Source organism: Tympanuchus pallidicinctus, unplaced genomic scaffold, assembly GCF_026119805.1.
Source record: "Tympanuchus pallidicinctus isolate F22 unplaced genomic scaffold, pur_lepc_1.0 scaffold5, whole genome shotgun sequence".
NCBI lineage: Eukaryota > Metazoa > Chordata > Aves > Galliformes > Phasianidae > Tympanuchus > Tympanuchus pallidicinctus.
In genome coordinates, this window is record NW_026294769.1 from 7,549,552 (window position 1) to 7,572,224 (window position 22,673).

General features: G+C 40.7%; 2 protein-coding genes across 3 annotated transcripts in view; one reads left to right on the forward strand and one right to left on the reverse strand.

Annotated features, from left to right (window-relative positions):
• MARCHF6 (membrane associated ring-CH-type finger 6) overlaps window positions 1-280 on the reverse strand; it is a 42,110-nt gene extending 41,830 nt beyond the window's left edge. For both annotated transcript variants that reach the window (XM_052703897.1, XM_052703896.1), the window contains exon 1: window positions 212-280. In XM_052703897.1, the coding sequence (XP_052559857.1) occupies window positions 212-230 (19 nt within the window). In that variant the 5' untranslated portion in view covers window positions 231-280. The remainder of the gene's footprint in view (window positions 1-211) is intronic.
• A 13,846-nt stretch (window positions 281-14,126) lies between these two features.
• Window positions 14,127-21,902, forward strand: LOC128091021 (carboxymethylenebutenolidase homolog). Its single transcript, XM_052703927.1, has 6 exons — window positions 14,127-14,275; window positions 17,470-17,683; window positions 18,309-18,416; window positions 20,251-20,393; window positions 20,793-20,884; window positions 21,722-21,902. The coding sequence occupies exons 2-6, from the start codon at window positions 17,478-17,480 to the stop codon at window positions 21,899-21,901; spliced, it is 729 nt and encodes a 242-aa protein (XP_052559887.1). The 5' UTR covers window positions 14,127-14,275; window positions 17,470-17,477; the 3' UTR covers window position 21,902.
• The last annotated feature ends 771 nt before the right edge of the window (window positions 21,903-22,673 follow it).

The following is a 22,673-nucleotide window of genomic DNA, read 5'->3' on the forward strand; positions in this document are numbered from 1 at the left end:
CCTCCGCCGCCCCTCCCCCGCCGGGCAGCACCCGGCTCCCAACGGCCGCGGTTATGTAAGGGACGGGCGCCCCGGCCCGCCCCGCTGCCGCCGAGTAACGCGCTAACGGGGCCCTGCGCACCGCCAATGCGCCCTCAGAGGCAGCGCGGGCAGAGCCCCGCCGTGCCGGGAAGAGCTGGGGGAAGCGAAGGGCACGGAGCGAGCGCCATACCTTCCTCGGCGGTCTCCATCTTGGCTGGCTGACGCAGCGCCGGCCGAGCGGGTGGCGTGACGGCGGCGGGGCGGGCGCCAACACGTCAAGGATAGAGCGCCGTCCGTTCCGACAGCGCCCCCTGCTGGCGCGGCGGTCTGCCGGTGTCAGGACGTCCGACCCCTCCGAGAGGCCGTGATGCCTCGGGACGTGGGGCTGCGACCCGGCACGGTGCTGCTGAGATGGACAGAGTGTCTCCAGATTACCCTTTTCAAGCACCAGAGTTGCTGATGGGATGGATGGTATCGGCCGGGGCAGGCGATAATCTTGAGGAAAATGTGAAATCTTAGCGTGGCTCCCCAATAATGGTGTAACTACAGCAAAGTGCTGCACTGCAACACACGTGGGTTACATGTCACGCTCGGCTCTTCCTGAGCAAGGCAGGGTGACAAGACTCCGACTTAAGGCTTAAAAATATCGGTTTAGTTTACAAGTAAGCTTATTTTGACCTTAGCAGATTAGCTTGGCATATTAAAAAAAAGTGCCAGTGTAAGATTGCAGAAGGGGCAGCATGTTGGATGCGTCTGAATGGGAGCCATCAATCCAACCAAACACCAAGAAGTGGTCTCGTTTCCGGGCACGCTGTAATTCACATTCTTCCAAGCTTGCAACCACTGTTGTTGCTCAGCTGTGATGAATACAGAAGAACCGTCACATAGAAGTCCCTAGGTCATCCTTCACATTCAAAAGACTGAGACAAAATGAATGCATAAAGTTCCCCTTAATTAATTTATGCATTTGTCCAAGTTTCAGTCTTTCACAGCAGACTTCTAAAAATCAGATGAAAACCTTAGAAATGAGCAGCTATATGCTGCCAGTGAATGATCTTATTGTTGTCTATCTATCCAGCCTTTTAAATCACCTATCAAGCACTAAATTTATACCACCTACTCAACAATTAGAGAGAATTACTCCCCCCAGACTTGTTCTTACCCAGTGTTTCAGTATGGGTTTGGTACAGAAGAGGATGTTAGGAGATTGTTATTTGCTTCTGACTGTGATCAAGGTCAAGAATTGGTGCCAACAGGCTCTGAACAAGCATGCTAAAAATATCTCTGCTACAAATAAGTTATGATGTGAGTAACAGTGGAAATGGGGAAATTTTATAGATGGAAACCTAAGATAGGAATAGACTCAATCCCAAATCTCTGAAGATCATGGTAAAAGGAAAGATATATTTAGAATGAGTAGGAGTGGAAAGAAGACAAAATTATTTTGAAGATGGTCCTACTTTTGTAAAGCACTTATGTTTTTCAGTGCTTAAATGCTTAGAAAATATATTGTCTTAGTGTATTTCTCTTAAAATACAAAACAAACGTAAAAAATTGAAACTATCCACTATTTGTACCTCTATGATATTTCCATCTTTTGTCCAGTTTTAGAATAACTTCACAGAAAAGGTTCCCTTACATCCTAAAGTTATTTTGGATGTCTGAAATATTGAAAATCCAAACAGCAAAAGTTAATGCTTTTCAGTTTTTCTTTAGCTAAACATTTTCAGTTTAAAAAAGAATATGTGAAATGGCATCCACTGTTTCTGGTATAAATCCAGTCTCTAGTCTCTGAAGGCTGTCACTCAGAGTTGGCAGCAGCTTGCCTTCTAGTGCTGACCTAGTTTTTTTTTTCCTCAGCTGTCCACGTGATTCTCACAACAAACATTGCTCAGTGGGTTATAAGCAGCAAGTTACAGAAATATGGAAAACATGATGGATTATCTTTAGGAAAGCAACTAAACCATGATTTATCTCAATAAATCAGGCAGGAGTTTGGGTGACTGTAACTGATCCAATTTATCCACCATCGCAAGGGAGTACTAGAAAGAGTCTCCATGGCAAAAGAGAAGCTGTTAGAAGCGGAGCAAGGACTCTGATAACAGCATAAAGTACATCCTACAGGAAATTAGCATGACACGATCAGATTAGAGAGTACAAAGTTCTGGTGAAAGTCATTGCCACCACAGCTCTTGCCAGTGCACTATGGGAGTCTTCTGAAGGGCACATGTCTTGACCCTGGCCATGTGGCAACAATATCTCATCAATCTGCATCTTATCAGTAGATATTTGCTGTGCCAGAGGATTCCTGACACAGAAATGGAGGAAAGTAGTCTTAGGAATGCTGTACAGGCAATAACACTTGCTGCTTCCTCAGGAGGATGCCCAAGCTGTTGAACTAATGTTCCATGCTGACTTTGAAGATTCCGTATTTACCAGCCTGCTTCCGTTCAGCTGGCATTTGCTTCATCCTGAACCCAGGCTGTGATGAGTATCTTACACTGCAGAAGTGCAGAAGAGATCTTTTCACGTGTACTGGTTACAGTGGATTTTCTGTTTAAAACACAGACTGTCAACTCGATTGGGATCTTGCTGTCACGCTTTGCATGGAGCACATGGCTATTATGAATGTACTGGATATTGAGAATTCTGCGGGTGCTGTTGTTTTGTGAAGGCTTCTAAAAATGGGCTGTGTTTGCCTTCCAGAATATCCCATTCCTGCCAGCTATAATATCATTTAAGGCTGGCGGTTCTATACATCCCATCAACATTAAGGGAACCTTCTAGCTAGTTAAACATGTTGTTAACATGGGATGAGGGTGTTGTTTTTTTTTTAATTTTTGCATTCTTCTTGCTCTCCTTACAGGAGGAGATAGTGGGAAAAGTGCTACATGTGTCAAATAACTGCTTATAAGTCCTTCTGAAGGCTTGTTGATTGTTATGTCTTTAAAAATCTATGAAGCTATAATCACAGATAACAGCAGTTGGGGATTATCCTCGGTATTTAGCAGGAGCAATCCTATTTTCCCAGAAACCTTTTCTTGACCATTTCTTGTGGGTGTTGCTGGAGATTATACCAACGAAATTAAATTGAATTTAAAGCCACATTTTAACTTTTAGCACTGAACAAACAAGAACATGTCTGTTGTGGAGAATGATCTTCATTTTACCCTTATTGATGCTATAGATATTTTTAGAAAGATACTTGTTATTGCCTCTGCCTCTCCTGCATTAATTAGGGGAGAAATTTGGAAGGGCTTAGGTTTCTAATGATTTGTCATTACTTTTTCTCAGATCTTTCTGCAACAGGAAAAAAGATGAGAGTTGTCTTGGCCAGGGAAAAGCGAGTTGCAGTCCAGAGGTCAGAGTTATTACAAGTTAAATCAGTCAATAGCCTCTGTTTTATGAGGTCTCTGATTTCATAGAAGCTTTCCCTTGCACGCTGAGAAGCCAGACATAAAAGCCAGCTTTGGTTTGTTTCCTTAAGGCAACAGTGCACTTACTGTATGCGCTGCCTTTACTGTAGGATTGGCAAACACAGTGAAGAAACCAATTAATGCTTTTGATGTTTAAAGGGAAGGATGTCAAAGTGCTTGGATCAGTGAAGTAGATTTTCAGATGGATGACTGGTATGAAAAATCAAACACATTTACTACTTAGAACCTGTGTTTTCTTCGCTCTTCTGCATGGATCAATGAAACATTTTGATTTACCTGTTTCTGAATGTGGTCGTGATATCAGATGATCTTCTGCCAGGATCTCAGCCTGTTGGTTCAAGGTGCTAAAGTCCTCTCACAAAGATGCTGATGCTCACAGAAATGATGGTTCATAGTGTTTCTCACAGATTTGTCCTGAGGTTATGTGAAAAGTATCTGAACAGCTCACCCTAGGACCCCTGTTCAGTTCTTGAGAGCAAGCCTGTTTGGAAACTATCCTTTTCAAAGAAGGAAAATTCCCTAGTTTAGAAGTGTGTAATTTATCCTTGCTTTACAAGTAAGAGTCTTTTGAGAGCCTGTACCTTCTCATTCATTTTTAGCTGAATCCTGAGCATACAAATAGCTGTCAGAAAGTTATACCAGATTTTCTGGTCAGGATTCTTATTTTCAGGGTAGCAAATGGAGTTTTCCATGTCTTTCGTTTCTTCTGTGAATCCTCAAGATTGTTTTCCTGCCTCCATTCTCCGACCTTTTCCAGGAAGGAAGGCAGGGGTATTCAAATGATTTACAGCCCCTTGAGGGCATGTACTGTCTCTGCTTTTCTTGTATGCTCCTGGTCCACTCAATTGAGTTTCCAGTCCTGCTTATATGGAAGGGCAGGGGAGAATTCATATGGTAAAGGACAGAGAGTACTCAAGGAGGCCTGAATTTCATAGTTGCTTCAAGGAAAGCAAAGGCTCATGGACAACTCTCTCCACCACTCTAAGTCTCACTCCAGATGAGTATAAGCTGGAGCTGGGCAAGGAGATTTTTTTTCTCTTCTAGCAAAGTCCTACAGTACAGGAGTGTGAAAAGAACAGACAAGAGCTGTACAGATGCAAAACATGCTGGAAAGGATTATGTTGAACAGCATGGCCAAAATAAGTGTGGAGAGTGGGGAAGTGTGTGAGTACAAGGAACTGGGAGAAAAGGGGCTATGTAAGAGATGACGTTTTGGGCATACACTCTTCTCTTGATTTTGTCATGGAGAAACTGTGGTGAAAGCTTCAAGGTAACAGACCTCCAGCCCAGGAGCAGGACCAGTGAGGGGAAAATGATGCATGTGTGCCACAAGAGGGCCCCTCTGTTCCAATCCCAAGAGGTGGCCTGGGGACTTGAGAAGATGATGACTGAGGACACCGAACATCTCTGGGACCTGCAGTGGGGCAGCCAAGCAGGGAGCAAGAGAGCATGGTGATGTGCACCACAAAGACCTGAGGGCTCAGGCCTTCCCCTCGGAGCACCTGGGCTGAGGGTCTCTACATGCCCCAGGGACTGCTCCTTGTCCTCCCAGTCAGGGCAAGGTGGGGACAACCTGCTAGGAGTTTCTAATGTTGCCTAAGGCTCCTGATCTTGACAGGTCTGGCCTAGGTGGTAACTCTCCCCCCAGTGATGGTCAGCCTTTCTGCCAATTCTTGTCTCAAATCTAGGGCATACTGGATGCTACCTGGTAAAGAGTCAGCAGAACCAAGAGCCCAAAGTCAGGAGGAGAGGAACTTTCATTGCCCACAGGGAAGGAGGCAGAGGCAGGGACAGGCATGTGAGCACTGCAGCACAGACACTCCAAGTGCTGTCATGCCAGCAGCCTGTTGTGTGGGTCTGGCCGTGAGGGATGGGATCTTGTCTGACAGCATGTCCTGCTTAGCAGCATGCTTGTATGAACTGATGTGCCCTCATCAGCAGCCTTTACCTTGCAATTACAGGAGGCAGTCCAAGTAGGTCAAGGAACAGGAGACTGAAAGATGTCTTGTTTGTGTAAGCAATGAGGATCGGTAAATGTAGCTGAATTGGAAGTCTGTACAGCAGAAGAGAAACTGGTTTGCTGCTTTAGATTTTTTTATAGTCTAAAACTGGATTTTGAAAATGTATGCTTATGCTATTTAATTTGAAGTACTTTCGTTAATATATCTTCCATGATTAGATCAGAAATGTTCTTGGACCTATAGAACACTTTGTATTGGCTTCTAAATTCTGAATGTAGTATCAGTTCCATTTTATTTATCACGACCAAAAAAGGCTTGGATTTAGATTGTCACTGAATAAAAGAGGAGGGACTTCAAAGAAATCTTTCTGGTTTTGAAAACTCATATTTATAGCATGCATAAAAACAAACCATTTACTAAAATGTAACTACAGATCAGCGATTTTCCATCTGTTTTTCCATCACATTTCCCCTGTTCATTGTATTCCAGTTGTTATATTAATCTCTGTCAATTTATTGAAGATATTTACTAATCTTCTGCACTTTAGTATCACTATAGTCACAGACTCAATAAGATTCTTGCCTACTTATTTTGAACTAACATGACTATATTTTAATGAAAACTGGAAGCTGAAAGATATAAATTTTCACCCATCTTCAAGTTAATGCTAAACCCAGTTTTTGCCCAAGGAGGCTGTGGATGCCCCATCCCTGGAGGCATTCAAGGCCAGGCTGGATGTGGCTCTAGGCAGCCTGGTCTAGTGGTTGGCACATAGCAGCGGGGTTGAAACTAGATGATCACTGTGGTCCTTTTTTCAACCCAGGCCATTCTTTGATTCTGTGATTCTGTGATTCTACAAGATTGCTGTATGTATTTAATGTTGTGCTTCATGGAAAAATCTAACTCCTTTGTGAAGTCCAACAAGTGAAGCAGGTTGGGCCTCAGGAAAGTAGAGTAAATGGTAGGACTGGGGTCAGAATTGGCTTGGTGTTCAAAGCTTGGCTTGAGCTTGACTTCTTCTTCAATCTCTCAGCTGAAGTTCTTTCATAAATCTGAAGACAATCAGCATGGAATAAAACACATTTCAAATAATATTTTTTTAAATTATGTTTTTAAAATAAAGAGGCATTTAGTACAAGAGAGAAGAAAGTTATAATCATAACAAAGAGGCATAATTATTGGCTTCCATCTGCTGTTGTGACACCACAGTAAGAAGAGTTGCTCTAAAAGGTACCCTGTCTAAAGAACATGAAAAATGTCTAGCAGTGTTTGAAGGTTGCAGGTTCTCTGGGAGATTTCCAGGAACAAGCAGTTTGACTGCCAATACTTCAGCTGTCTGAAGGATGAACATACATGTATTGAAAATTACTCTGAGTTGTACCCAGGTAAAATGTGGGTCCAGTTTTCCAGACTTTGCAAAACCTTTTTACCCCATTGAAGTAGGAAACTTAAAACAGGCCTTTTAACAGGTGTGTATTACAAAATCTTCTTATGTGCAAATGAAGAGACTTAATTATGAATGCTAAGGAGGGTGGCTGTTGTTTGATTTCTGACTTTCTATTCATGTAATTCACAAGTTCACTAAGGAATGTGCAGTTTCATCACTTTTCTTCTGAATCATGCCATGCCTAGTATTTGCTCTCAGATCTCATAATATGTAGTTGTCCTTGCAAATTGGCTTAAGTTTCAGAGCTCTAGGTTTGAAAATACAAACATTTTTGTCTTAGAGGAAAGAGTTATAGTGATTTTTGCATAATATAAATAAATTATTATGTACTATTAAACTGGGTTTTATTGTGTTTTATATTTTTAATGCTGAGGAATGGAAATGAGGTGCCTTTTTTTTTTAAGTTTAAAAAAATATATAGACAAAAAAAAATATATATGATCAATATTCAGTTTTGATGCTACTTTGAAAAAAAATTCCAGGGAACAGACCAGCAGCAGACATTGATTTTTGCTTAAAACCAGGGAAGGAGTTTTGGAATAGCTCGCAGTAACGGCCGATAGTTTACCTGTATCTGACTGAAACAAGAGGAACCAGGCATCTGGTTCCCATCCACAAGAAATTATGTATAAATGTAATATGTAGAGATATAACACCTGACAAATATGGTGGCCTTTTACAACGGTCTTACAGCGCTGATGGGCAGGGGAAGAACAACTAATGTAATCTACCCACATTTGTGCAAAGCGATTGACACTGTCTCACATGATATCCTTGTCTCTAAATTGGAGAGACATAGGTTTGACAGGTGGACCACCTGGAAGACACGGAATAGAATGGATCTTTGCATTCAAAGAGTTGTGGTCAACAGCTCTATGTCCAAGCGGAGACCACTGATGAATGGTGTTCTTCAGGAGTTGGTGATGGGACTGGTGCTGTTTAACACCTTTGATGGTGACATGGACAATGGGATCGAGTGCACCTTCAGCAAATTTACCGATGCTAAGTTATACCAAGTTCAACCTGGAGAAGAGAATGTACTGGATAGTAGACCTCATTGCAGCCTTCCAGTACATAAAGGGGGCTTACAAGAAAGATGGAAAGAGATTTTTTGCAAGGGTATGTAGTGACAGGGCAAGAATTAACGATTTTAAAGGTAAATTTAGATTAGATCTAAGGAAGAAAGTCTTCATTATGAGGTTGATGAGGCATTGGAATGGTAGCCCAGAGAAGCTATGGACACCCCATCCTTTGAAATGTTCAAAACCAAACTGGGCAGGGCTTTGGGTAACATCGCCTAGTGAAAAATGTCCCTGCCCATGGCAGAGGAGTTGGAACCAGATGATCTTTCAGGTCCTTTCCAACCTAAACCATTCTGTGACTGTGATTCTAAGATCTAGAGAACACAGAGGGTAAGAAGTAGCCATGTGGGTATGATAGTCCCTACGTGAATGAACTTAGTGGGGTAGAGCAGCAGGTTTGGACTGTGTATGCCTTTGATACAAACTCTTAGGTTCTTTCAGGATGCTCTCATCCAAGTTTTCCTTCCACACAGTTTTTTCTATTGTCTTTATATCCATATTTTTTTCATGTAGACTTTCAGGAAAATGTTATCTATTGCTCTCTCATGGAAGAGAGTACACAACGGCTGAGACACGCTATGAATTGCTTCTAGGGAGAAAATGGCTAGTTTCCCTTTATTTCTTACTCTTCTTTATTTAGCTAACTAATCTAAAGATCATTCACACCCTGGAGAACTCATTAATTATTGTATCTGAGCTGGTGAGAAGCAGGAGGGGAAACCCACTGTGGTCTAGTTTCACAGAAGTAAGCTGTGATTTTACTCAAAACCACGCATCTCAGTGGGGAACTTGGGGAAAGCAAATCTACAAGCAAGCTGAGATGTGTGGTGAAGCTATTATGTTGTGATGCATACTGTTGGTCTCTTTGAAGAGAGGCAGGTGACTGGAGATTGGATTCTGGTTTTGTGGGGCTGAGTTTTCCTACTGAACCAGGAGAACAGGCTGTAGTGAATAGACAAGCTTGGCCTGATGTCTGAGCCACAGCAAAAGACAAGGCTCTGGAAAGGAGACTGTCTTGTAGCTGCTCTGTCAAGTGTATGCAGGCCATGGTTTCCTATGGGAAAAAAATGAAAAATTAAAGGACCTGAAAGAGGAACTCGCAAAACAGTAAATAAGATGGAGCTAAGCTTTTTACTTCACAGCCTGCAACATCTCAGCTTTCTGAAAGCTCTTCACAAGTCCAACAGGCACCTGAGGTCCTTTTGTTTCTGACTAGAAAGGTTTGGAGGCAGTCATATCATCCCTTTAAAAGCAAATCTGATAAGGTAACGGAGTTTTCTGCTTATCTCATGCTTTTCCTTTTGCTGAACCTGCAGTTTCAAACTCCTTAGTTCACAAACAAGCTGTGGAAGTGTGAGCTTAGGACTTCACCCTTCTTTGTTGCAGCTACTTTGACACAAATGACCCTTAAAAAGTTTGAACTGTCCAGGTAGGCAGGGGGCGATAACTTCTTCCACCCAGTGATGTTTGATGGCACACGCAGCAGATGTTCTCTCTGAAATAGGTAAGGAGGACAGTGACTTCAGCTTGCTGGACTCTGCGCTCCCAGAGCTCCCTACCACACATAGCACAGTAGGTTCAGGTGCATGGTGTGCACTGGTGTCCTGGGAGGTGGAGTGGGCCAGCACCTCCACTGCCCGGGACCTTTTTCCTCATACCTTCCATTCAGTGTTTACTTCAGCGTATGCTATGGGGCTTTTAGAAACCAATTTTGTTGAACAGGCAGAGACTATGGAAGAAGTGCCCCCCCAGCACAGTTTACAGGATTGCACTGAAATATCATTTCTTTATGCTTGTCCAAAGTTCCTTATTTTGTTTTAGAAAATGGGTAAGAACATGTGCTTTCTGGAAATGTATTTATTAAAGTACCTTGATCGCTCTGAGCTGATGTATGTATGGTAATCACCTTGTAATGCAATTAGAAAGTCTCATATTTGCTTTCCTTTAACTTGTTGCTTTGATGTTGTACTTGGGCGTCTATATTGCTCTCTGGGATACAGTCCAAAACTATCTGGATTCTGGCCAAGATTACTAATGTGTAGACGTTTGCAAAACAGGACTCCTGAAGACAGGCAGACATGGAAGAAGATTTTTTTTTTTCCCTTTCACTCTGTTATAATTTTGGGAGTTTAAACACTGATTTAGTGTAGACAATTTTTTTTTTTTTTTTTGGCAAAAATTTACTGATGTGTAGTGATGGTAGCAAACATTTTTCCCTTATCCAAATTAGGACAAAAAAGACTGAAAGTTCATTCAGAAGATGTACAGTTTATTTGTCCTTGAAGGTAATGGTCCTAAAGCTGGATAACTAAAAGAAAAAGAACTTTTCAGCTATTTCTAGGTGTCAAATTTTTGAAGTTTTAGAAAAGACAGAATGTTGGGTAAGAAAACCTAATAGACATATTCTTATGTCATGCAAAAACAAAACAAAACAAACAAACAAAAAAAAAACAGTTCAGATTTTTTAGAGAAGGAAATATACTCTGAATCCTGGTAATTATTCACATAATCCTAATTCTGTTGTCCTGCTCATATCCCTGTTTACAGCATTCAGTGCAATAATGCTGCTTCCGGTCTTAGATGGCTATTTTGGAGTAATTGCTCCAAAATTTACTAGTTTTTCTATATTTTTCTACCACTATTCATTATTGTTAGTGTTAGGAATCATATGCCTTATACTGAGAATCTATTAGAAGTGTTTTTTAATCAAGTGAAGAGCTACTGAATTACCTAGAAACACCTGGGCAGTGTTGGGTAATTTTAATATGGCTCTGTAAATGTCAGGTGCAGCATTAAAATAATTTTCCCTCTATTGCTTTGGTGTAATTAAACTTGCACCCTACAATTTTTCCATGAAGTTCACAAACCTCACTCTTTAGTCTTCCACAAGCTCTTTCAGAATAAGAGAACTAAGGTAAGTTTGTGGATGACACTAAATTAGGAGGATCTATTGACTCCCTTGAAGTTACAGACAGCTTGCACAGAAACTCAGTGATCCTTGTGGGTCCTTTCCAACTATGATTAACCCCTATGAAATTTGAGAGTAAATATTCACCATTTAATTTGGGTAAAAATTAATCCAAATTAATCCAATCCAAGTGCGAGAGACCCAGAAGATTTTGGGCCCACTGGTTCTACACACCAACAAGGAAACGAGGAATGTGGCTGGGATTATCAGTATTATTATTATTGTTTTTCAGATCATTCTTCTGTTCCGGTGGCCTGTGCTATAGATCTGATTTTCGGGAGAAAAGGAGCTGTGTGCTCTGAGAGCTGACATTGGGCTACCCAAAAGGAAAGCAAGATGATCAGAGCAAAGCTCAGAGGCGTTATCCATGACAAGATCAATCATCACAAGCCCCCCAGGTCTTTGTCCTTGTGCTGCATTTTTTTCACTCACAAGTGATGACTCCGTAGACAACTTTAGATACAGAATGGATGCAAAAGACTCAGACTAACAAATAAAATTGGTAAACCCAACTCCAATTACAAACTCACTAATGAGCTCTGTGAAACTGTGTGAGAGGGCCTGGAAGTGCTCCCTCCAGTAGCCACCCACATCCCAGAGGAGTGCCTTCTGGTCTCAGCTCTGGGCAGGGCACAGAGTCCTCACTGGTATTGCAGCTGTTGACCTTGCTAAGCCTTTCCTCTCACTCTTCCTTCAGGCCTCTCCACCATCTCCTCCGTTTAGCAGCCCCCCACAAGGCCTGCCGTCCTTCCTCTCTCACTTGCAGCTGCTGGGGGCTGAGGCTGCAAGCAGAAAGAGCATCGTTCATCACACATACTTTGAGCAGGGCTTTCACATGTAAATATTACATTTGTAAGGATTTCAAGTTTCTGACATGTTTGTTGCTACCAGCAGCGCTCCAAATACTGTATCAGGTGAAGGTAAATGGAACATGTTTAAGCCTGTACATTAGTCTCTCAATCAGGCTGTTCCACACCAGATCCAGCAGAGTTACTTGCCTTTCTGGGATTCTGTGTATCATTAGTTGTCTGGGAGAAAGTATCTTGCTATTTTGCCTCCAGACAACAGGCTTGCATGTCCTAGCATCTTGTTTCTTATGTTACTATGCAGCTAAAAATGCAGCTGACAGCTGTGAGGGTTTACTCTGGGGTTTTATTCCACACTCATTCCTGTAAAACCAAGAGGAATATTGGTGCAAACCCTTTAAAAAAAAAAAATAAAAAAATTCAGACAAAACCAAAAAAGCAAGCAGCTGTGTGTTTCAGGTGAAGGACAAATTTAACTACTGTGTGTCTGAATGCATGTGTAGAATGAACTCCACAGTTGCGAGACTATTGCAGAGAGGATTCTATCTTGTGGGGAAAGAGCCAGCCTCTTCAAATAAGGGAGATCTAAATGATTTGGGGTTTTCAGGTCAAAAGTAATGACAGCGTGCAGGTAAAGGCTTGCATTACAACAGTTTGTCCTTTGCTCTCCTTTCACCCTAGCAAACTCCGAAGAGATGCTGGGCACAAAACAAGGAAACATTTGCGAATGTCAGTGTGCATCTTCGATCAGATTTCTGGTTCTGCTGGCCTGTTTCTGTCAGAGGGTGCTGCAGCTTGCGTGTTCTCAAATCCTGGGGCTTAGACAGACTCAAGCCAGATGCCATTAGGATCAAAGTAAAATCAGATCTTTTCAGTGAAGTCCCACTCCCTCCCTTGCAACACTAGCAATCTTTTTAATAGTTTCTTAAACAAGAACAAAGCTAATGACAGGCATGACAGGACAGGTAAAAAATACTGTCTCTCTGAGATGACAAACCCTAATTTTGAGTTGCATGCAACACACAGAGGTGGGACTTGTCTTGCCTGCCTGCTGATGCTCAGAGCACAGAGATCTACACCACCACTACGTGGGTAAGCTGCCATTAAACTCAGAGATAATCAGATCATCACAGTTGGTGGCGTCTAGGGGACTACCCATGTCACTGTAAAGAAGGCGTCCATAAAGTTTGAGTCACACATCTTAATGGACAGTGTGGGGTGCAGATACCTTGCTACCATACAGACATCCTCATTGTAAATGTCTGAAGTTTGGGTGAACTGAATCCAGCCTGTTCTACATAGTTCTTAGATATGGTGGTCACTATACAGAGTACAGCTCAGGATCTAGTCTTGCTGAAAAAGACTTGAGGGTTCTGGTGGATGACAAGCTGGACATGAGCCAGCAGTGTGCCCTCACAACTCAGAAAGCCAACCATATCCTGGGCTGCATCAGAAGAAGTGTGGCCAGCAGGGAGAGGAAGGTGATCCTGCCCCTCTACTCTGCGCTGGTGAGACCACACCTGGAGTACTGCATGCAGATGTGGAGTCCTCAGAACAGGAGGGAAGCCCTTTTGTCTCTTTAATTTGCCTTCCCCAGCATGCATACGTACACAAACCTCATGCACACACAGAAAATTAAACCTGTAGTAGACATTGTCCAGGGGCTGAGCTAATGCATACAAATCCACGATGGAAGTGGAAAATTTCAACAAGTCAGCATCAATAACAACCAACGCAGACTCAGATGTTTCTAACTTGTTGAAAGCAAGTCTAATCAGAAATAACTTGAAACACTTTTAGACTTGTTTGGAATACATGTGGGTGTGGCTGTAATGCATTTCATCTGTGTGCTGGAGAGACCAATTTTCTTATGCTGCGGAACAGATTCATCTTAATTCACAAATTCCATTAAAGACATCATAAGTGCATGAATGTACTACAAGAAAATGCATCTCAGAACTTAGTAATGTATCAACAAATTCACCACTAGGTGTTACAAGCTAGGTGTCAGCTTCGGAGATCCAAAGGTTCTGCAGTCTTAAATGGCTGCATAGCACATTTCGTTGCTCTGTACAGGACTAGAAGGGAAAGCTTACCAAGAAAATAAAGTCTGCTGATAATAAGAGTCACTGATTCTCATTCAACTTCTCTGTTTTGTCAGGAATTACATACTTTAAGAGAAATGGAAAAACAAGTGTTGTTTAGTGTCGCTGTGCGTCTTGCTTTCAGAACTCTTTAGATAATAAATAAATAAAAGATGGAGTAAAAGGCAATTGATTTGGAGTCTGATGAATGTACCAAACCCTGCCTCTCTGCATGATCTGTCTCCACCCCTTCCGGTCTGGGTGACTTGGTGTACCAAGCGTCTCCTCCTCTACTCCCAATCCCAAACTATGCAGCAGAGCTGAAGAGCACCTGGAAACTGGATGAGCAGCAGCAGCAGAAAAACTATCAGCAGAACTCGTTTTCTTCGTTTTGTGTATAGTGAAATCTAGCTGGTTTCTCACTGAACAGAAGAAGCGAGCTGGGCTAACTCAGGATCCTGTACTCAAGGTAAGTGATAGCAAACTGGTCCACAAAGACTGGGCTGGCAGCAGAGAAAGGCTAACTATTTTTAACTGCATTGAATGGGAGAAATCTGAAGCTGCTGAGCAATAAGAACCAAAGATGCTAAGCAGCTTTGAAAATGCATAAAATATTCAGCAAAAACATTTATAGAAGGACTTCTGGCTTCAGTAAAAAAAAGTGCACAAAAATAAGTATTAAGGAGCAGACAAGGTGAAGATAGAGGGTTTCAGCTTTGGGAAAGTAGCTTTTGAGTGCCTGCTGCTGCAGCACAGCAGTATTTCTAAGGACACTCCGAACATATTTTTTCCTCTAAACATCATCATGCATTGGCACAAGGGGAGGTAATACATTCACTGGAAGCTTTTGACTCTGGACTGACTTTGTTGAAGATATCCTACATCAGCCACAGTCTGGGGGCTTTCTATAGGAATTACTGATCTCTAGTCTATGTCCAGCAGTAGCAAGATCATGTCAGAGGACCATGATAATTAATTTTGCCTTCATGATTCTTAATTTCTGTTCTTTCCCTTGTTTGGTACACTGGAGCATTTAGCACTGAAATAAGTTAATGCTGGAGTTAAAACTGTTATCACTGGATCCAGGAAATCTTAGCATCATCAGTTCTTGGCAAAAAGCAAAGCACCTTAAATCACGTACTCATACTCAGTTTCTAAAAGGTGGGGACTATCCTCAGGAACACCTTTCCAAAACTACCTGATTGTTTTTAAAAGATTCTTAGCCCCACTTCTGGAGTAGTATTTTTTTTTTTTATTGAAAGTTTAGACTAGGTAGGTTTTACTCCTGTTATTTGCTGCTCCCTACAAGTGAAATAGTTTGGGTCTGTCTACTATTCAAGGGACAGCACTTTCACCTTGTGATAATACTAAATATTTCTCCTCGTTTGGAACGGGGCCACTGGGAAAGCAGGAAGGGGAAAAGTGTAATGGATGAAATTGGTGGGAAGAGAGAATGAGGTGAGACAGGACAGGTAGGAAATATCCTAGGTCGTTGCTTCAGTGCACAGCGTTGCGTGAAACAAAGCGGGCAGGAACAAATAAATCTTCTGACTGAACAGGATCCCATCAAAGACTTCTAAGCAGCTCAGGTGTGGCTGACTGTTTAAGTATTTAAGTTATATAAGTTCTTCGCAGACAGGTAATTGGAAAAGAACCAGCTGGCTAGGAATTAATTAAGATAGGCCAAAGAAATAATTTCTGGTAGCAATCAAAAGACAGGCAGTAGGCTCTTTCACAGCTGTTGCAAAGCGTAATGCTTCCTAAATGTTTCCTTGAAGGGGACACTATGTGCTGTGCCCTTCTGAACAGAAGTTGCTAAGGGTGTAAGACTGAGCAGCTGTCTCAGGAACTGCTGGTGTAAGCTATCTTAGGGAATGCCTGTGAATTCTTCAAGCAATCTCTAGCACTTCAGCACCCTCAATCATATTGGGTTAAAAGAAAAACAGGTAGGAAGTACTTTTGCATAAGCAAAACTCATTCAAGCATTTGAGGCTTGTTATGGGGGATGAAAGCTAGGAGATACTCTCCCATGCATGTTACAAAGCCGTGAAGGTTTGGTGACAAAGCAGTGGAGGTTTTAGCCCTGAAGACTGGACTAATTCATACTTTTTAGCACCAACCTTGATGTTTGGATGTTGAAAAAGATGGGAGAACAATTAGCAAACGTAATCAGCTCTCAGTTATCAGCACAATGAATTATCTCACTGTGTATGATCATCTACCTCATCTCTATTTCTGAAGCATCTCAATTCTCGAAATAAAACCACATCCACCCAGTTCAGGTATCACTACACCACACTCGAACAACCAGTACTCATTATTGTAATAAAGCATATTTAGACAAACTCAGTGCTGGCCCTGCCTGACCCAATGACAGCATCCTCAGAAGATGATCAGTGGAAGAGCATGTTTCTAGATCATACTTCAGGAAGGTTAATTATTCTAAGCACACAGCAGATTAAATGTGTACAAAAAACTGAATGTTTTTTGGCCTGTGGTAATCATGCAAGTAAGAAAGTACAGTATGGGTACAAGAAATCTGTGAAACTGCAGCTCAACTCTGTCCTTCAGTCTGGATGCACCATAGTTCCCAATGTGTCTCTATTACCTACCCAAAATTTCTTGTTACTCAGCAAAACCTAGCTCTCTGCTGCTGCGGTTAATGGAGAGCTGAAGAAGGTGGGTATTTTTAACATAACTTGCTGTTTTTCTATAACTGGACACTTTTCTGAAGAGTACGTTACAGTTCAAATGGAAATAATAGACTGATGTAGAAATGATGAAAGTGAGGCAGACATGATGTGTATGTAGGTGTGTGTACGAATTCCCAAGGGCAGTTTTAAAGTCAGCGTGTGGTTAGGAAATTTTACTATTGACTCTGCCCCTGCAAACCTAATTGGGTTCCTTGTATAGATGGATTATAATTCTACTTTTAATTACAAGATTAACATTCTACTTTGGCAGAGTCCATCCCATGCTCCAGACAGAGTCAGAACAGCTTCTGGCATTTGCTTGCTTTATTGAATTCCCTTTCAAGGCATATGAAGCCAATGCCCTTCAATCTAATCTGGAAATCAGTACTGCAGCCTGTTGCCAACCACTCCTGGTACACGGGATGCCAGAGTTGCTGTGACAATCCATAGCTGCTACTGAAAACACACATTAGCTGGCAGGTGCCAGCACTGCAAGAAGCTCTGAATGCTATGCTTTTCTGTAGCAGCTGAGTGCTGTGGTCCTTACCCCTCACACAATTCAGAGAAACCAGCCTATGAGTCTGGGTGAAGACACGTGTGAGTGCTGTAACTGGTCACTGTTCCACATGTCTGAGGACAGTGGCATCTGAAGCTGTCACTGCTCAGTTTCAGTGCTTAGTGCTGTCATGGGAGCCAAACAAAAATGATACAAGACCTATACGAGAGTAGTCACACTGCAACTTTCTGTCTCTCTTCATTCTCAGTTTAATAACATATAATAGACTAAGATGCATTCTGAATTGGTGCATGGCTTTTGCATTTTACTACTTTCTCCTTTCAGACAAGGATGTCAATGTTATTTATCAAAGCTATTGAACTACTTTCTGCTGACTGCACTTGCCCTTGTTTGTCCTAATGTTGTACTAACAAATTTGACTTTCTCACACTTTTCTTTTTTTTTTTCTCCCAGGTTTCCAGATGGCTGATCCTTTCCTGTACAATACTGGGGAAAGATCTGGATATGGATGTCTTGGACATGAAGTGCAAATTGAGCATATCAAGGCATACATTTGCAGGCCATCTTATTTCACAAACAAAGCTGTGATTGTGATTCATGATATATTTGGATGGATGTTCCCAGACAATAGATATATAGTTGATTTAATTGCAGGTCATGGATACATGTAAGCATTTATCATTCCTATTCTCCTCTTAATCAATGCACTGATAGGTCACCAGGCCCAAAGCTAAGCACTGTGTATGTTTTCCACACACCTATAGCACTTCGTGGCACCAAAGGTACTAAAACTAATCAGTCAAGAATGGCTATCTGAGCAAAAAGCTGCAAGGAATGTGATGGAGTGACAGTGTTTGTGCTCATGTGGCAATGTGGATAATTAAAAGATTAAAAAAAAAAAAACCAAACATTAGTATGAACTTTTAAATTGTGTAAGCTTTTCAAACCAAACCTTTCAGAGTTCATATAGCAGCAAGGGGTTGCTTTAAATTTTACTAGCAAAGAGATAAATAACCATTCATTTGGAATCAGGAGGGTTGCTTTATTCCTTTACTTTTCTACTGTGTCTAAGGAAAGTAGAAGAGTTTATTTGCATGTGGTTTTTTTTTTCCATAGCAAGACATATAATTTTAGCTTTGCTGATTGCCAGAACAGGATAAGTAGAATATGATTCAGATGATAACTGTGTAGGTGTACACCCTGGAGTAGAAAAGACATTAGAAGTCATTTAGATATCCACAGATTCTCCCCACCTGGACATAAAAGTTGATTTGTTTCCATGTCTTATGCAGAACCATCTGCCCAGACTTCTTCAAGGGGAAGGACCCCTGGAAAACTACAAATCACTGGCATGACTTTGCTGACTGGATGAAAGAACATGACCCTATGAAAGTAGACAGGTAGGACGCATAACTGTGCTTGCATTTTAAAAAGCATTTTGCAAACAAGGGGAAACTGTACATATCTGAAATGTTTAAAGTGACCCTCACAGCAGGGCAAGCTGGCTGCATGCACACAATTATTTTATTCTGCGTGGTTCTTCTGTGGTCCCAAGCACGACCCTGGGATTTGGAAATGGTCATCTGCTCCATCTATCATGCTGCTTATTGTCCCCTCCTCACAGACCCTTTTCTAACTATGTCACACTGGCTGCACAGGCCCATACCTGGTGTCTCACAGGCTATGAAACACCTAGAACTCTCACTCATTAGTATGGATACTGCTTCCAGGTCCTTAAGATAAGGAGGAAAACTCTTCCACAAGTACACATGCTATCTACCAGTTGTCACTTGCCCATCTTTCTTTCTCCCTTGTAAATGATAGATAGCTGATACTCTCCTGAGCAGTACTAGGTCAGAATTTGCAGAATTTGCCCAAATACTCGTCTGATCAACTATGCTATTTTTCTCAATATGTGGAGTGGCCACTACCTGTAGATCCTAGCAAAGCCAGTAAAAAAAAAAAAAAGCTTCCTTAAATTAAGGCAGGCATTACTGCTTCTTCAGTATCTGTTACCACAACCTGAAACTTCAGAGAACAATAGACAGTGACACCCTATTACTCAGCTATCATCTTGTAAGCCACAAAGTGTTTATCTGGCCCCTGCAGCACTCGTGGCCCAACCATCTCTCAGCAAAGCTTTTGACTGTACAGTTGCAGAGTTGTGACTGAAATTCTGGAAAAGACAAACGACTAATACCTATAAGAATTCCTACTCCAGACAACTGTCTTAACCATTGAACACCTGAAGAACATAGCTGTGTTGTCTACTAAGCGTTGACTTGTAGCTGCCCTTAAGATCTCTCAGAGCAGCAGGAATCCCACATACTCATGACTTACGTTATACTATCTCAAATAAACCAGAGCTGAAAGAACTCATTCATTCATAACATGCTGCTCATACAGCCCTTGAACATGATCTGCTGATCATGGCACTTTCATACTGCTTTTTTGTCAGACTATCCACATTTGTGATAGACATACTAATATACCTAATACTTGAAAATACGGTTATTAGTGTACGCAGTCTGCATTTAAAATTCACTTAAAATTTTGTAGATAATGAAAAAGATAAAAACATTACCCCCATGAAGTTAGTAATAAAAAATTAATTTAAAAAATTAATTTAAAAAGTGACCTGCTCTGATCTATACAATTTTTTGTATTTAATTCATTATACCTCATGCAATACTCATTTTTGAAAACATTGTAGCTGGTGATATATTAATGTTGAGTAATTATTATTTAATATAGTAATTTTGTATGTGGCTTGGTTGGATATTATTAACTCATGCAACAGGAATGACACACTCGAGATAATTCCTTATCTAAACAGGTAGACTCAGTAGAGATAACACATTCAAGCTCATCTATTCCCACATTCCATAATGCAAGATGTTGTTCTGCTTGCAGATATGTCTTGTCTTTAGTTGTCCTGTCCTAAACAAAGTGATTCAGTGAAAAAATGCTTCTTTTGAAAACAAAGGAGCAGGTCACAATTCAGGTAAGTATTTAAGAACTACAACTGTGTATGGCTACTTCCCTAAATTAGGACCAGAAATGTTAACTCACATCCAAGAATAGAAGCCATTGCTTTTTAATGTACTCTCTGTTTTAAGTGATTGGAGGTGCAGGTTCAGAAAATTTCATGTATCTCTTTCAATTTACTTCTTAAGCAGTCAAATATTGATTATGCTATAGATCCCTTAGTTCTCTTTTGTTTATATATCTTAGGGAAGCTGATGTTGTCTTGAAGTATCTAAAGGAACAATGCGATGCAAAGAAGATTGGTATCGTTGGGTTTTCCTGGGGTGGAATGGCAGTACATCACTTGATGCTGAAAAATCCTCAATTATCCGCTGGGGTGTCCCTCTATGGTAGTGTAGAAATGAAAACTTACATGAGCTCACATCATTATATGTAGTTTGTAAGTCTAGTTACTGCTTTGTAGTGTTTTCTGTAAGTACTCAACTTAAAGGTGAGTTGAAAATTTTAATTATGGCTGTTTCAGCAATGTGCTATATTGCTATCAACATTATAAGACTAATGTGAATTGGAAAAAAAAAGTGTTTCCTGTGCATGTACATTTTCTAATATTTTTTCAGTGCTTGGGGAGAATGTACTGTTTTCCAAATGCTCTTTTCATCCATCAGAATAGAAACTCTCCTCAAGTAAAAAAAGTATCTAACAAATAAACCTAAATAGAAATTTTGTCACAGAATTTTTCATTCATCTTGCAGGAATGATAACCTCACTAAATCCTTTTTCTCAAATAGGAATAATAAGGGACTCTGAAGAAAGATACAATTTACTAAATCCCACGTTTTTTATATTTGGTGAGAAAGACCACACTATTTCTTATGACCAGGTAGGTTGTATTAAAAATGATTTTTATTTTCCCATTTTTCTTCTATCCTAGAGAGAATTCCTAGCCTGTCAGAAACCATTTTCAGATATGAAAAATCACATAGGCTGGACTGTTTTGCTTATATTTCAGCTTACTTCCCCCATATCTTGCTCAGGTTATTTGGAGCTTCTCTTTGAGTTGAGAAATGCAATAAAAATCTATTGTTGGTCTCTCAGTGTCTATGCAAGCAGAGTGTGAAACTGGGCAGGAAGATCCTACTTATATGAACCAAACACCTCAAGAACTTGGATACTGCAGTCATATATGGGACAAGAGATAGTTAGATGACTGAATTTGGACCATCCTTGAACGGAAAAAAATAGTGTCAGCTCAGTGACAAAACTTTCTAATGATGTAGACCGATGACAATTGCTTTTGTTGTACAGCAAAATGAGAAAAAGCAACTGCTTTCTTAAGTGTTATTAATAAGTTTATGAAAATATTTAGGACTGTGAATTATTAAGACTTAGGCAATGTGTTTTCTTGGGGAATATGTTCTCTCAAGATCAGAGTTTAAAATCAGGTTATAAGCCATGTTATGCCTCTGAATAGAAGTGCACCTATTCATTTACAACAAGATTCACCAAGCCATCTTAGCAGTAGCTGCTGGGGGTACTCAGCACACCTATATTTTCTAAAACCATTTCAGTCTCACATTCCAAAGAGGGATTTTCTCATGTACTGAATAACAGAATCCACTTCAATTGTGATAATGGAGAAAGAGCAAGGATGTGATTAATGGCAAGTTTGTCAAACTTAAAAAAACACAGCCTAACAGAAAAATGCTTTATTTTACAGATTACCTTATTGGATGAGAAGTTGAAACAGTACTGTAAAGTTCCATATAAAATTAAAGTTTATCCCGGTCAGGTTCACGGGTTTGCACAACTGAAGCCAGAAGATATGAAACCTGCTGATAAGCCTTATATTGAAGAAGCTAGAAAGGATATGGTTGATTGGATCAAGACATTTATTTGACAAAAACATAAAGGAACACTGGCTTCAAAATCAGAGTTCAATTGAATTTTAGAGAAGAAAACGGTCAAGAGGAAGATGGATAGAAACAAGGAACAGAAACAGTTTAACTTACACTAATTTATTTTTTGCAAGGCTTACAGAAGATTGTGAACTCAAAGTTGGACTGAAGGACCATTAAGCATTAAAGCACTGTTTGAATTTATCTTGATTTGTATTTGTTTCATTATTCTACATTATGACATCAACAGTAATGAAACTGTTTTGGCATTCATGTGTCCTAAAGGGTATGACTTTTCATTCTGACATTACCTGAGTATTTTCAGGTTTTATTTTGGTATGAGGATTCTTAGTTGCAGGTATTAGAATAGAACCACCCTAAGTTTGCATGAAGAATATTTTTATTACCTACAATGCATTTGTCTTAGAGATAGTGATGCTGTAGTGATCAAAATTCGCATTCATGAAATGAACAGTTGGCTGTGTTAAGGACATAGGAGGGAATGATGCTGTTTGGCAACCTCCAGGAATTCCATTAGCTCTGTTAAAAAAAGCACTTCCAGTATTGCTTCACTGACATCAAGGGAAACATAGACAGCCCCTCCCAGCTGTGAAAGTAAGTCAGGCATGAACATTGTGGAAACAGTGAATTCAATGTGCTGCTCCAAGATACAATGATCAGGGACAGGGTTGACCAACAGGCAAACCAGGTAAACAAACAAACAAAAATATAAACAATAATAAACATTCCTGTTAACTTTTACTGCACTGGTTC